This window comes from Pristis pectinata, chromosome 1 (genome assembly GCF_009764475.1).
Source record: "Pristis pectinata isolate sPriPec2 chromosome 1, sPriPec2.1.pri, whole genome shotgun sequence".
In the NCBI taxonomy this organism is placed as follows: domain Eukaryota; kingdom Metazoa; phylum Chordata; class Chondrichthyes; order Rhinopristiformes; family Pristidae; genus Pristis; species Pristis pectinata.
In genome coordinates, this window is record NC_067405.1 from 46,182,008 (window position 1) to 46,198,604 (window position 16,597).

Consider the following 16,597-nt stretch of genomic DNA (forward strand, 5'->3'; position numbering starts at 1 on the left):
TTTTCTGCTTTAATGTGGCAGCTATGAATGGCCTGTGGGCATTTCAGAGGTCTAGAGTCACATATATAACAGAGTAGGCAAAAATGGCAGATTTTCTCCCCTGAAGGGATTTGTGAACCAATTGGGCTTTAGCAACAGGAGGTCATCAAAACTGAGACTACCTGTTATATTCTTTCTTTTTGAATTCTAGATTATTATTTGAATTTAAATTCTACAAGTGCAACAATGAGATTAAAAGCCTCATCCCTGAATTGTTAGTCCAGGCCTCTGGATTACTAGTTTGGTAACAACTACCCAGACACCACAGTCACCTCCTGAAAACAAAAGAATGAAATGTTTGAATTATAAATTTAAGGCACAAGGGACTATAAACCGAAGTAGATTAGTGGAGATAGAGGGGTCTAGGCAGCTTTGGGCATTCTTAACAATGTCAGGTGTGTGGCGGGGAGAAGGATGGGGTATTTTGTAAGAGTAATGTTGTTTGGAAAGGTTGGGGACCGTAGGTTGCAGATTTTGCTGGCTTCAGCCCAAGTCACTCACTGAAGAGGGAGGTGGAACTGCTGGCATAGATTTATTATTGGTTTTGGTTTATTATTGTCACTTGCACCAAGGTACAGTGAAAAGCTTGTCTTACAAACCGATCGTATGGGTCAATTCATTACACAATGCAGTTACATTGAATTAATACAGAGTGCATTGAGGTAGTACAGGTAAAAACAATAACAGCACAGAGTAAAGTGTCACAGCCACAGACAAAGTGCAATAAGGTGCGAGGTCACAACAAGGTAGATTGTGAGGTCATAGTCCATCTCATTATATAAGGGAACCATTCAATAGTCTTATGACAGTGGGGTAGAAGCTGTCCTTAAGTCTGGTGGTACGTGCCCTCAGGCTCCTGTATCTTCTACCCGATGGAAGAGGAGAGAAGAGAGAATGTCCTGGGTGGGTGGGGTATTTGATTATGCTGGCTGCTACACCGACAATGAGAGGTAAAGACAGAAGATTTGGAGGGTGTAGCAAAGATAGACAATAATTATCTCAGTCTTCCCAATGTTTAATTGGTGGTAATAATTGCCCATAGAAAAATAACGTTGGGCAAGCTGTCTGGCAATAAAGGGTTGCCATGGAGTTTTAGATACGGCAGCCATCAGTGTACTTATAGCATATAGTGTTACGGACTCAGTGAAAGTCCCTTTAAGATAGAGAGTGTGTGTGTGTTTGTGTGTGTGGGGCGTGCTTACGTCAATAGAAGATAAAGGACGTAATGACGTTGTTGGAGAAGTCAGAAGAAGAAGGAGAGAGAGAGAGAAGGGAGAGAGACACCAGCCTGCTTGTTTTCTCTATCGATGGATGAGAAACAATAACTGTGTTTGCTACTGAAATCCATGTATGGAAGTTGGAAGTAATCCGGTGGAGTTCACTTTGTTGCTGACCTGTAGAAGGAAACAGGTATTTGTGTGTGGACGACCACGATTCGGATGCTTTTTGGGGTGAGGAAGTCACTACCGAGTAAACACTGAAGTGTCGTTTGGGTTCCATCGTGGAACATTTGGATTTCGTATGTACTCTCTCTCTGTTTTTCTACATCTACGTCTTATCTTCAGACAACAGTGGTTGTTGAAGAAGCCCTTGCTCATGTTTCACCTTATGACTTGCGGAACTGAACTTTAAGAACCATTCTGGAACTTGGAGTTTGGGACTTTGTCACACACACACACGACGAGTTTAGTTTTGGGGTTAACGTTCGAGGTTTAACATTTTTGAATTCTAACATACTAACATTTTTACTTTTATTTTACGTATTATCATAAGTAGTAATTAATAAAATAGTTATTAACACTGAATCATGCTCAGTGTGTTTCTTTTGTTGCTGGTTCGTGACAATAGATAAAGAACAGGAAGGGGCCACAGACAACTCTTGCGGGCATTAATGTGGGACAAGAGATACCATTGCTGGTGATGCTCTGGCTACAACTGAAAAGGCAAGAATGTAACTAGCATTACTGACATTCTGGTTTGATTTCATTCATTCTCATTGTAAGGCTGGTAATTTTTGCCTACAAAGTAGGGAAGTTTCTTGATCAGGCTCTAACAGCTTGCTAGGAAAGTCAATGACCATTTACATCAGCCGGGCAACGCGTTTCCCCAATGGGCTTACAGCACAGAAGCAGGCCCTTTGGCCCACCATATACATGCCAGCTGTCAAGTACCTATCTATACTAATTTCCTATTTCCTAGCACTCCTCCCGTAGCCTTCAATGCAATGAGTTTCCAGTGCTCATCTAAGTAACTGCATCCTGCACCCTCACACACCGAGTTCCAGATTTCATTCACCATCTGGGTGAAAAAAATTCATCAAATCCCCTCTGTATTTCCTATCCCTTATCTTGTATCTATACTCTCTAGTCAAGGGAAAGAGTTTCTTACTATGTACCCTATCTATGCCCCTCATAATTTTGAACAACCCCCTACCTCCCAGCTTCCTCTGCTCCTAAGTCCAGCCTCCAGTGTGGCCTAAAATCCAGTCTCTCCTCATGACTGAAACACTCCATCCCAGACAACATCCCAGGTCAATCTTCTCTGCACCCTCTCCACGGCAATTTTGTCCTTCCAAGAGTGTGCTGACAGAAATTTGTCAGATGTGGCCTTACTAAAGTTTTACATAGTTGTACCATAACCTCTCTGTTTTTATTTTCCATGCCATGGGAAATGAAGGCAAGTATCCCGGATGCCTTCTTAACCACCTCATCAATTAGTACTGCTGCCTTCTGAAATCCTTGAATCTGTACTCGAAGATTCCTCTGTTTCTCTGTATTTCCTAAGTTCACATTCATTGTGTACATCTTCGCTATATTAGACCTTCTAAATGCATTACTTCACACTTTCCAGGATTACATTCTAACTGCCATTTCTTTGCCCATACTACCAATTCATCAATATCATTTTGTGAACGAAGACCATCCTTATTTTCATTAACACCACCAGTCTTTGTGTCTTCTAAAAGTTCACTAATCATAACTCCTACATTCGCATCCAGATTCTTAATGTGTATTACAGACAGCAAGGGTCCAGCACTGATCCCCAAAGTCACCGGGTCACAGGTTTCCAATCCCAAAAGCAGACCTCAACCATCACCTCCTACCTATTGCCAAGCTATTTTCTGATCCAAGCTTTCATTAGGGAAGATATAGAGATTGTGTTCCCACTTATGGCGAGGAACAGACTAGAGGCCAATAGTCACAAATGAATCTGGAATTCAAGAGAACCATCTTCACCCAGAGCACTTAGAGCACACAACTATCACCACCACAATAGTAATTTAGGCAAACAAGATAAATTTGTTTAAGTGGAAACTAAAGCAGCATGAATACAGATGAAGTAGGATAGAAGGAGCCCAACTGGTTGCTATGCTGTAAAATGTATATGTAATGTATTTATAATATTTAACACTGATATACAGGCAGTCACAGAAGAGTATGTGACACTTCTCGTGAAATGAATGCTCCCAAAGGATCTTTTCTTGGTCCAATTCACAGCATTGGTGGATAAAAGCCACTCTATTTCATACAGAATTGTAGTTTATCACAGGAGTTGTCTTGACATTTAAGCACAAGAAAAGCATATGAGTAAAGGCCCACAAAATGTTAATGTTTTCTTTCTGTACATCAAACAAGCTAACCTTCACATGGGGTCCTGCTTTGACATCCAGCTTTTGGCCAGGTATCATAGAACATTACAGCACAGTACAGGCCCTTTGGCCCACGATGTTGTGCCAACACTATCCTGGTCTGAGATACCTAAGCGTTCCCTCGCACATAGCCCTCCATTTTTCTATCATTTATGTGGCTATCTAAGAGACTCTTAAATATCCCTAATGTATTTAATCAAAATATTTATTTTCTACTAACACTAACCACACCCCGCCCATCCCTCCCTCCCTCCCTCGCTCAAATGTCAGGAATGAGTTGCTGAGTGTTATTGGAGATCAAACTAGAGAATAAATAAACTCAGCTAGATAGGGAATAAAAGTGAATCCCTTCTTGGAGAGTTAAGCAGAGTTATAAAAGACAGGGTAAAGCTTAATTGTTGGTGCATTCCCAAGGTCAGCGAACTGTGGAAGTGATATAAAATATTTAATTGCTTGGTCGGAGACGTGTGTAGGTACAAAAAAGGCCACATTTATTTCTCATCCTGAGAAGCTAGATGCTGAAAGATAGTGATGGGTCTCTTCCTAATGATGCAGCACAGTGACGCAACTGGTAGGGCTACTGCCTCACAGTTCCAGCAACCCTGATTCAATACTGACCTTTGGTGTTGTCTGTGTGGAGTTTGCTTGTTCTCCCTGTGACCACATAGATTTCCTCCAAGTGCTCCATTTTCATTCCACATCCCAAAGACATGAAGGTTGATAGGTTAGTTGGCCACCGTAAACTTTCCCTAGTGTACAGGTGAGTGGTAGAATTTTGGGGGAAGTTGATGGGAATGTGGGGAGGATAAAATGTAGCTAGTGTAAATGTGTGCTTAGCACCCACTCTGTGGGCCAAAAGGGCTTGTTTCTGCAATGTATGATCCTATGCAAGGACGATGCTCCAACATCTAAATTTGTTTGAAGGTAATACATTGTATAAAAGTAAGGACTGTTCTCCAGAAATCATCTGACCAATTCCTGGATTACTACTTTTATTGGATCTGACCATGCAAGAGTAATTGCTCAATTTAGTGAGGTAAAGAGAACTTAGAAATAGTGACCACAATTTAGTTAGGCTAATCTAACAAAGAACCAAAAGATGGCAAATTAACATTCAGTTACACATGAAGGAACCTGCCCGCATTAAGTAGGCAAAAATCTTAGCAAACAGATCAATGGATCTACAGTGAGGAACCTCGAAGGTCTGTTGGACAGAGCACAAAATAGCAAATTCCAAGGAAAAAACATACACATCAAGCATTCCTGAAGAGATTTGCATTTATTTCTTACCTGACAACGTCCATAAAAGAATGCTGAATCACCCACTGATTGCATATCTGGGTGACCAGTAATCAATATGATTCCCAGAATGAATGCTGGTATTCTAGTGGAACAAAAGAAAAATAATTGTTGAAATAACAAATCATAATGCACAGCTGTAGGGAAAAGATACATTATCTGAGATGTTCATCATTAAAGATAATTATTGCATCCATACCTGCAAATGGATGATGGATCTAAAATTCTCTCCAGTATATTTGTCTCAACAGCCCAAATCCAGCCACCACATTATTTCCAGGTTTCCCAAACAATGGGTGAGATGATAACATGCACAATTCAATTCCAATCTCAGTAATGATGCACAACTTAACCAATTTACTAAATGGACTGCTGATAGGGAAAGGCTGTCCCAAGATTTACAGATAATTTACAAAAACATTAAACATCAGAAAAAAGATTGCTAATGACTGATGTGGTTGAGTTCTCTCAAAAGAGTATAACTCACCAGCCATAAGCCGAGGAGGATGTGAATGAATAGATAAATAGCAACAACAACCTCCATTTATATAGTTCCATTAATGATATAAAAATGACCTCAAGGCACTTACAGATAAACAGATGGTGCCAGATAAGAACAGATGTTTACCTAAAGAGCAAATTTTAAGGGGTATCTTGGAGGAAAGAAAGGTAGGGAGACAGTGAGATTCCAGAACCAAAGCAGCTGAAGTTGGACAACAGTGTGGTGATTAAATTCAGACTCATGCTCTGCTTACAATGAGATGGTAAAATGGGTCAGGGTGAGAATTGTACATTCTCATCAACCATATCAGCACAAAAATAATTTATCCATTTGCTCCAAAGCATACAGATAGTTTGGCTTTGACTTCTGCAAACAGATGCTGGGTCTGTCATCATTGAGAATTCTCTTCCTCATGTTTGTTGTTGAATTGCCCTCCAACATTCACAACTGAATGTGGCAGGATTGTGGGATTTTGATTTGATTCTTTGGTTCTAGGATTGTTTAACTCTGTCTACAGTGCGATACTTCTGCTTTACATATAGGTAGCCCCACATTGCAGCTTTACCAGATTAGCACCATGTTTTTAGATAGGTCCAGTACAATTTCTCACATGATCCATATTTCTCACTGAAGTAGTATTGATCCCTGGCTTGATGATAATGTCAGAGTGAGAGATATGTTGGGTCAGGAGTATACAGATTGTGATGAAATAAAATTCTGCAGCACCACATGAATGCAAAGTTTTGAGTTGTTATATTTGTTCTGAATCCAAATCATTTTGCATGGTGATAAGTCACAGCAGATGTTTGAGACCTCAGTATGATTACAAGACTTTGTCTCCAAAAGTTCACTCTTACCAGCACAATGGAGACAGATGCATATGTGACAGCTAGATCTGACTGTACAGGATCAATCACATCTTCCCTCATGTTGGCACTCTTTCAGTCAACTCCATCAACCATTGACGGTGCTACCAAGCCATGCCTGGTGATGGAACTGAAGGCCCCTAACCAGAGTACATTTGGTTCCCTTGTTCCCACAAGCTGCCTGTCAGTGATGTTCAAATGAGAAGAAGTCTGAACAGAAGATTAACCAGTTCTACAAGGGCAGCAGGAAAACCTTTGCCTCCCAGTAGTACAAGACAAGAAACAAGTTTGGTCAGTATGACATTCAAATCTCATTATTAGCATTTCTCCAACAATCATGAGCAAACAGGGCCACCTTTCTATTGCTGAGCCCCTGTCTGCTCCCTTTAATGGATATAGAAGATCGTGTAACTCCACTACAAAGAACAGCGGAGTTACCTGTAGTGTCTTGGTGAATATTTATTCCTCCATCAAATCACTAAACACTGAATGTTTGTTCTGTTGGTATTTGTGGGAGTTTTTCCTTCTGTAAATTGGTTCTTATGTACTTCTTGCTGCACACACTCAAAGTTCCTTCATTAAGTGAAAAGTGCTTTAGGGTATTCCAGGATCTTGAAAAATGATACACAAGTGCAAAGCCTCTCAACCTTCTCTGTACTTCACTGTGAGCCATAGTTCAGCAGAGAACCACCAGCTATAGCTCTGTTGATAAATACAACACTGAAGGTCAGATGAAATTCAGATGCCAGTGGGCTCACAACAGATTCCACTGGTGGTCCCAGAATATTCTGTGCTGAGAGGCTGGGAGCATTTTGCATCTGGCTCCACAACTTTTATGCCAACCTTGTCTGGTATACAAGCAACAACTGTCAAACATTTTTGTATATTTTTCTACACATGATTTTTTAAAATTAATTAATCTATTTAATATCTTAGTCTATTTTAACTGTTACAAGTTTTTTGAATATAACACTGTCAAAGATCATTAGGGCAGTGACTTCAGACTCAGGTTCACTGCCTGAGGCCCAGTCATCACTCACAACTGGCACTGCCTCATGGAAGAACAACAGAGTGGGTCTCTCCAGCAGGCCCACTCTGCTGAGCTGCAGCAGGTTCGACAAGGGATGTTTCAAGCAAAGCCCACACAATGTTTCTAATGCGTCCATCCAGTCTTTCTATTGGTGAGCAAGAACACAAGGTCTGATGGGGATGGAACAGCAGCGTTATTTTGCAGTAAAATTTACAGCCAGAATAATAATTATGGTCAGTCTCTCTTAATTCAATTGTCTTGGAATTTGCTGGGTTTCAACCTTAAGTGCCAGTGAGCTTTGGTCATCCACATTCCCACAGAGATCCCAATCTTACTGGCTGAGTTCCAGCACAAACATCAGGCTGCGCTTTACTACTAGACTCCTCTTAGAGTCCAGTGGTAGAGCTGGAACTAGCCAAGAAGCCCCTGGATCCAGATCCACGAGCCTATTCATTTGAGTGAGGAATGTTGGGGCTGCAGGGAAGGAGGGGAGGAATAGACAAGATATATTTTATTTTAATTATTTGTGCTTTATTTAAACTGTTAAAATGTATTTTAACTGGCTTTTAACAATTTAATTATTTTAGTCCAATGGGATTCAAATAGATTGAAAAACCTAGACAGCTTGGAGAATCTGGGGGTAGGGTTTTCCCAGCTGTCAACGGCTTCCAGAGGAATTTTGTGGTGGGACTCATTTGAGCCAACCCACCTCAGCTCAGATTATTAAATTGCTCTAGATCCCAACTCCACTGGGGCACCAATTGGGCCAGAGAAATCAGCATTCTGAACCCTGCAAAGGGAAGTTCTTGGAAAGGGGTGACAAGTGCCTGCAGCAAGCCCATTCAGGGACGTTTAGTCATAGAACAATACAGCATGGATACAGGCCTTTCAGTCCAACTCATCCATGTTGACCAAGATGCCCAACTAAGCAAGTTCCATTTTCCCATGTTTTTCCCTCTAAACCTTCCCTATCCACGTATCTGTCCAAATGTCTTTTTATATACCTGCCTCAACCACTTCCTCTGGCAGCTCATTCCATAGATGCACCACCCTCTGCGTGAAGAAGTTGCCCATCAGGTCCCTTTTAAGTCATTCCCCACTCACCTAAAACCTTTGCCCTTTAGCATTTGATTCCCTTTCCCTGAGAAAAAGACACCTTATCTATGCCCCTTATGATTTTATGCACCTCTATAAGGTCACCCCTCAGTCTTGTATGCTCCAATGAATAAAGTCCTAGCCTACCCAACCTCTCCCTATAACCCAGGCCCTTGAGTCCTGGCAACATTCCTGTAAATCTTCTTTGCACTGTTTCCGGCTTAATTACGTCTTTCCTACAACAGGGTAACCAAGACATCTGGATCAATCAGTGCAATTTAGATTACAAAACAAATAAAGAGATTTCACCCCTCTTCCCTTTGATGTTGACTTAAAACACTTGCCTCCCAAATACAATTTACTGCAGCCACAGTATCTGCAAACACAAAGTATCATGGCAACAGGGAAACAATTAAAAATAAAGGCTCTTACCCCCATCCGGCAATCATGAAGAACCCTCTGTGCTCAGACACATTTTTCTCCAACAGAAGTAATGATAGTGCTATCAGACCTAATAAAGTAAATTGGTTGACATTTAAATCATCTTACAAGAAGTCACAAAATACCTGAATTCCTATTGACATTCATGTACTTATCAGAGCTCTAATTAATGAAACAGGGTATCAGATGGATTTTCCTGTTATTAATTTATCAGCAAGCATTTGGAATTTTTATGACGTTAGCAATCAGAAAATTTACAGGGGAAAGCAGCACTGTGCAAGGTCACAGGTCTGATCCTCAGATAATGCAGGAAAGGGGGAAAGGATGGGAGGCAGGTAAAACAGGAAATATAACAAAGAAACAGAAAGGCTGGGAAGCCTGAGGTTGGGAAGGGATGAAAGAAAAGTATCAAGAGAGGAAAGGAAGTTATCAGCACAGCTGTACAGAGAAAGTGGGAGAATCCAAAGAGAAAGAAATTGGAGAAAATAAATCAAGAAAGCAAGAGGAGGTATTGTTAAATGAGAAATCAAAAATGGTCAAATATTCCAGAAATTACATCATAGGAATGAGGAATGCTAAATGAAAATGTCAGAAATCTGAGAAAAGAACAGAAAATTGTGGATAGGCTCCAGCATGATTATTTTCAACACTGGTGCCCCACAAGGCTGCGTCCTCAGCCCTCTACTCTACTCCCTATACACTCATAACTGTGTGGCCAGATTCTGCTCTAACTCCATCTACAAGTTTGCAGATGATACCACTGTTGTAGGCCGTATCTCAAACAGCGATGAATCGGAGTACAGAAAGGAGATAGAGAGCTTACTGGAATGGTGTCATGACAACAAACTTTCCCTCAATGTCAACAAAAGAGCTTCAGGAAAGGGGGCGGTGTACATGCACTTGTCTACATCAATGGTACTGAGGTCAAGAGGGTTGAGAGCTTCAAGTTCCTGGGAGTGAACATCACCAACAGCCTGTCCTGGTCAAATCACTTAGAAGCCATGGCCAAGAAAGCTCACCAGTGCCTCTACTTCCTCAGGAGGCTAAAGAAATTTGGTTTGTCCCCTTTGACTCTCACCAACTTTTACCGATGCACTATAGAAAGCATCCTATCTGGATGTATCACGGCTTGGTACAGCAACTGCTCTGCCCAGGACCACAAGAAAGTGCAGAGAGTTGTGGACACAGTCCAGCACATCACGGACACCAGCCTCCCCTCCTTGGACTCTGTCTTTACCTCTCGTTGTCTTGGTGAAGCAGCCAGCATAATCAAAGACCCCACCCACCCGCGACATTCTCTCTTCTCTCCTCTTCCATCGGGTAGAAGATACAGGATCCTGAAGACACGTACCACCAGACTTAAAGACAGCTTCTACCCCACTGTGATAAGACTATTGAACAGTTCCCTTATACAATGAGATGGACTATGACCTCACGATCTATCTTGTTGTGACCTTGAACCTTATTGCACTGCACTTTCTCTGTAGCTGTGACACTTTACTCTGTACTGTTATTGTTTTTACCTGTACTACATCAATACACTCCGTACTAACTCAATGTAACTGCACTGTGTAATGACTTGACCTGTACGATCGGTTTGTAAGACAAGCTTTTCACTGTACCTTGGTACAAGTGACAATAATAAAGCAATACCAATACCAAGTTGGGCAGCATCTGTGGAAGGAGAAAGAGTCATTGCTTCAGGCCTATGACCCTTCATCAGAACTGCAGACCTGAAATGTTAACCATTTCTCTTTCCTCAGATGCTGCCTGACATGTTGAGCTTTTGGTCTACATTCTAGGCACCTTACCTGTCCATATGTATGCACTATACAATGAACTATATAGCACAATGAATCCCAGAACTTGACCAAGAAGACTATTTTGTTTGTGGATAACATACCACACGACCATTCCTATGCAGACCATACACTGGAAAACAATTTCAAAAGTAATAATGTAAATAGATTTTCAAATGACAGAGCAAATAATATTCACAATGTGAGCATAAGAATCAGAATTTTCCACTTTCTTCTACAAAGTGAAATGAATTTGCTTCACCCTCTGGTTCATGCTGAACATTATAACTTGTACATTATACATTTTGTTAATGTATTCGAAGCATATGAGCATTGCTGGGAGGTTGGTATTTACTGCCCTTTTCTAACTGCTGTTGAGAAGTTGGTGAGGAGCTTCTTAGACTTTATAGGCAATTCTGCAGGGCAGTTGGAGTAAAGGGGTGAATCTGGAATGATATACAAGCCAAGCCAATTAAGGAGAATAGGTTTCCTTTCCTAAAAAGACATTCATGAACTTAGTCATACTTGAAGAACAATCCAAGAACTTCCAGAGAAACTATTACTGATACTACCTTTTTATTCCAGACTTATTTATTTACCTGAACTCAATTCACAAACTGCCATGGTAGTATTTGAACTGGCATCTCCAGGTTATTAATTCAGGAGTCCGAATTATTTATCCAGTAATATAACCACCACAGCATGTTATAGGAAAGATCTGTCTGAAAAATGACGATTTTTTTTGAGGTGGCAGTAAGACAGCTTGATGAGGTTTATGTGGCCTACATGAATCTTAGCAATGCATTTGACCAAGCCAGATCTGGTAAACTAATCAGAGAAGTAAAGGTGGCAAATTGGATCCAAATGAGTCTGTTTTGCAGGAAGCAAAAGGTGGACAGATGCTTCAATAGTTCAAAAGATTGTTTGCAACAGGGTTCCACAAGGTTCAGTGCCAGAAGCTTTGTTTTTTTTATGGCATATGTACAGTAAATGATTCAGGCTTAAATGTAGGAAGCATGATTCAGAGGCATTCAAATAATATAAAACACAGCTATGAGATAATGAGGAAGAAAGCTCCAGACCAAGGAGGTATCAATGGATTAGTTAGGGAGTGGAAAAGTGGCAAATGGAATTTAATTTGAAGTGTGAGATTGCACTTTGGGAGGGCAAGCAAAGCAAGAGAATAATCATTTAATGTTTGGATACTGAAAACAATGGAATAGAGACAGCTGTATGTCCCCAGATCCAATATAAAAAACATAATAGAGAAGGCAGATAGAGTAGTTAAGGCAGGCTGTTGAATATTCTTCTTCATGGATCAAGGAATAAAATATAGAGTAGGGAGTTCATACTAATTAGACCATTGCTAGAGTACTGCATGATGTTTGAAGTCACCACATTATAGAAACATTGGAATGGCATGAGAAAGGGCTCAAAAGAGAATAACAAGGATAGAGCAATTAATTAAGAGGAAAGATGAGCTAAGATGTGTTGTTTCCTTTGGAACAGAGAAGTTCAACAGAAGTTTAATCAAGGTGGATAGGATGAGAGACCTAGGCAGGAAGAAATGATTGTGGACAAAGATTGAAGGATTTGGGGAAGTTGAGAACAGACTTCGCCTAAAGAATAACACACACAAAATGCTGGAGGAACTCAGCAGGTCAGGCAGCACCTACAGAGGGAAATAAACAGCCGATGTTTCGGGTCAAGACCCTTCATCGGGACTCAAGTCTTGAGGACCCTTCATCAGGACTCAGGACTTGAGTCCTGATGACGGGTCTCGACCTGAAATATCAACTGTTTTTTTCCCTCCATAGATGCTGCCTGACATGCTGAGTTCCTCCAGCATTTTGTGTCTGTTGCTCCAGATTCCAGCATCTGCAGAATCTCTTGTGTCACCTAAAGAGGGCATGTGATCTAGAATTCAATGTTTGCGAGAACCATCAAGGTAGAGGCACTATTTTAGAACATTGAACACTAGAGCACAGTACAGGCCATTCGCCCACGATCTTGTGCCAACATTTTATCTCGCCCTAAGATCTATCTAACCTTTCCCTCCCACATCCCCTTCTATTTTTCTATCATTCATATAGCTACCTAAGAGTCTCTTAAATGTCCCTAATGTATCTGCCTCCACCAACTCTGCTGGCGCAGTGCGTTCCACGTGTCCACCACTCTCTGTGTAAAAAACTTGCCTCTGACATCCCCCCATACCTTCCTCCAATCACCTTAAAATTATGCCCCCTTGTGTTAGCCACTTTCACCCTGGGAAAAAGTCTCTGACTGTCCACTCGATCTATGCCTCATCATCTTGTATACCTCTATCAAGTCACCTCTCATCCTCCTTCTCTCCAAAGAGAAAAGCCCTGAGTTCACTCAACCTATCCTCATAAGACATGCTCTCCAATCCAGGCAGCATCCTGGTAAATCTCCTCTGCACCCTCTCTAAAGCTTCCACATCCTTCCTATAGTGAGGCGACCAGAATTGAACTCCAAGTGTGGTCTAACCAGAGTTTTATAGAGCTTCAATATTACCTGGCAGCTCTTGAATTCAATACCCTAACTAATGAAGGCCAACATGCCATATGCCTTCTTAACAACCCTATCAACCTATATGGCAACCTTGAGGGATCTATGGACATGGACCCCAAGATCCCTCTCTTCCTCCACACTGGTCTGCCATTAACCATGTATTCTGCTTTCAAATTCAATCTTCCAAAGTGTATCACGTCACACATTTCCAGGCTGAACTCCATCTGCCACTTCTCAGTCCAGCTCTGCATCCTATCAATGTCCTGTTGTAATCTACAGCAACCTTCTGCACTATCCAAAACACCACCAACCTTCGTGTCATCTCCAAACTTACTGACCCAGCCTTCCACATCCTCATCCAAGTCATTTATAAAAATCACAAAGAGCAGGGGTCCCAGAACAGATCCCTGCGGAAAACCACTGGTCACCAACCTCCAGTCAGAATATGCTCTGTCTACAACTACTCTGTCTTCTATGGGTGAGCCAATTCTGAATCCACACAGCCAAGTTTCCCTGGAACCCATACCTCCTGACTTTCTGAATGAGCCTTCCATGAGGAACCTTATCCAACGCCTTACTGAAATTCACGTACACCGCATCCACTGCTCGACGTTCATCAATGTGCTTTGTCACATCCTCAAAGAATTCAATCAGGCTCGTGAGGCATGGCCTGCCCCTCACAAAGCCATGCTGACTGTCCCTAATCAGCCTATGCTTCTCCAAGTGCCCATAAATCCTGTCTAAGAATCTTCTCCAGTAATTTGCCCACCACTGAAGTAAGACTCACTGACCTGTAATTCCCAGGGTTGTTCCTACTCCCTTTCTTGAACAAAGGAGCAAAATTTGCCACTCTCCAATCATCTGGCCCTACTGTGGCCAGTGAGGACGCAAAGATCATCGCCAAAGGCACAGCAATCTCTTCCCTCGCTTCCCGTAATAACCTTGGATATATCCCATCTGGCTGCAGTGAATTATCTATCCTAATATTTCACAAAGGTTCCAGCACATCCTCTTTCCTTGCATCAACATGCCCTAGCATATCAGCCTGTTGTACACCATCCTCACAAATGCCAAGGTCTCTCTCACTGGTGAATACTGAAACAAAGTATTCATTAAGGACCTCCTCTACCTCTTCCCAGTCCAGCCACGTTTCCTCTTTTATCCCTGATCAGTCCTACCCTCCAGTAATCCTCCTATTCTTCACAAATGTGTAGAATGCCTTGGGGTTTTCCTTGATCCTATTCACCAAGGCCTTCTCATGCCCCCTTCTAGCTTTCCTAGGTCCATTCTTAAGCTCCCTCCTGGCCACCTTGTAACTCTTTAGAGCCCTGTCTGATCCATACTTTCTAAACCTCAGGTAAGTTTCTTTCTTCCTCTTGACAAGATGTTCTACGTCTCTTGTCAACCATGGTTCTTTACTCTACCATCTTTACCCTGCCTCAATGGGACAAACCTATCCAGAACACCATGCAAGTACTCCCTAAACAACCTCAACCTCCACATTTCCATTGTGCACTTCCCCAAGAACATCTGTTCCCAAATTATGCTTCCAAGTTCCTGCCTAATAGCATCATAATTCCCCCTCCCCCAATTAAACACTTCCCATATCATCTGCTCCTATCCTTCTCTAAGGCTATGGTAAAGGTTAAGGAGTTATGGTCACTGTCTCCAAAATGCTCTCCCACCGAGAGATCTGAAACCTGATCAGGCTCATTGCCTGGTACCAGGTCCAGTATGGCCTCTCCACATACTGTGTCAGGAATCCTTCCTGGACACTCCTAACAAACTCTGCTCCATCCATCCCATTTACACTAAGGAGGTGCCAATCAATATTAGGGAAGTTGAAATCACCCATGACAACAACCCTGTTGCTTTTGCACCTCTCCAAAATCTGCCTCCCAATCTGCTCCTCAGCGTCTCTGCTGCTATTGGGCGGTCTGTAGAAAACTCCTAATAGAGTGATCGCTCCCTTCCTGTTTCTGACTTCCAACCACACTGACTCAGTAGATAATCCCTCCAGGACATCCTACAGCTGTGACACTGTCCCTGAACAGCAAAGCCACTCCCTCACCTCTTCTACCTCTGTCCCTGTCCCTTTTGAAACATCTAAACCCTGGAATATCCAGCAGCCATTCCTGCCCTTGTGACAGCCAAGTCTCTGTAATGGCCACCATGTACTTACCCATGCTCTAAATTCATCACCCTTGTTCCTGAAACTTCTTGCATTAAAGTGGACACACTTCAGCCCATCCAACTGACTGCAATTTTGCCCTTTCAAATGCCTATCCTTCCTCGCAGTCTTTCTACACTCTGCATCTACTTGTACACTAAATGCACCAACCTCTGACCTATCACTCTGGTTCCCATCCCCCTGCCAAACTAGTTTAAACCACTCCCAACAGTTCTAGCAAACTTGCCCGCGAGAATATTGGTCCCCCTACAGTTCAGGTGTAACTTGTCCTTTTTGTACAGGTCCCCAGAAGCGATCCCAATGATCAACAAATCTGAAACCCTGCCCCCTGCACCAACTCCTCAGCCACGCGTTCATCTGCCAAATCAACCTATTCTTACCCTCACCGGTGCATGGCATAGGCAGCAATCCAGAGATTACTACCCTTGATGTCTTGCTTTTCAGCTTCCTACCTAGCTGCCTATATTCCCTCTTTAGACCTCATCTCTTTTCCTACCTATGGCATTGGTACCAATATGTACCATGACCTCTGGCTGTTCGCCCTCCCCCTTCAAAATGCTGTGGGCCCGGTCCTGACACCTGGGAGGCAACATGCCATCTGGGAGTCTCTTTCACGTCCACAGAATCCTCTATCACCACCGCCCTCCTCTTCTCCACCACACAACCAGGCTCAGTGCCAGAGACCTGGTCGCTGTGGCTTCCCCCTGATAGGTCCCCCCCCCCCAACCAAACAGTATCCAAAGTGGTATACCTGTTATTCAGGGGAACGGCCACAGTGGTACCCTGCACTACCTGGCCATTCTCCTTCCTTCTCCTGACAGTCACCCAGCTACCTGCCTCCTGCAGCTGAGGAGCGACTGCCTCCCTGTAGCTCTTCTATGAACTCCTCGTTCTCTCATAGGAGCCGAAGGTCATCCAGCTGCAGCTCCAGTTCCCTAACACAGTCTGTAAGGAGCTGCAACTGGATGCACCTTGTGCAGATGCAGTTATCAGGGAGACTGCAATTAAAATGTATCTACTAGGCAAATGATATTCGGTACCAATAAGGCAAAAGACCAAGAGATGATCTGAACAGAATAATGGACTTCTCTGTGCCATAGACTTGCACAATTCTGGTGTATTTGAACATACAGTAAATATAGATCATAAAACCT

At 42.4% G+C, this 16,597-nt stretch overlaps 1 protein-coding gene across 5 annotated transcripts in view; it reads right to left on the minus strand.

Annotated features, from left to right (window-relative positions):
- gpr155a (G protein-coupled receptor 155a) overlaps nucleotides 1–16,597 on the minus strand; it is a 65,219-nt gene that overhangs the window by 15,988 nt on the left and 32,634 nt on the right. For all 5 annotated transcript variants that reach the window (XM_052015739.1, XM_052015755.1, XM_052015747.1 and 2 more), the window contains 3 exons: nucleotides 10,733–10,853; nucleotides 8,913–8,991; nucleotides 4,979–5,072 (listed from right to left, as the gene is read on the minus strand). In XM_052015739.1, the coding sequence (XP_051871699.1) occupies nucleotides 4,979–5,072; nucleotides 8,913–8,991; nucleotides 10,733–10,853 (294 nt within the window). The remainder of the gene's footprint in view (nucleotides 1–4,978; nucleotides 5,073–8,912; nucleotides 8,992–10,732; nucleotides 10,854–16,597) is intronic.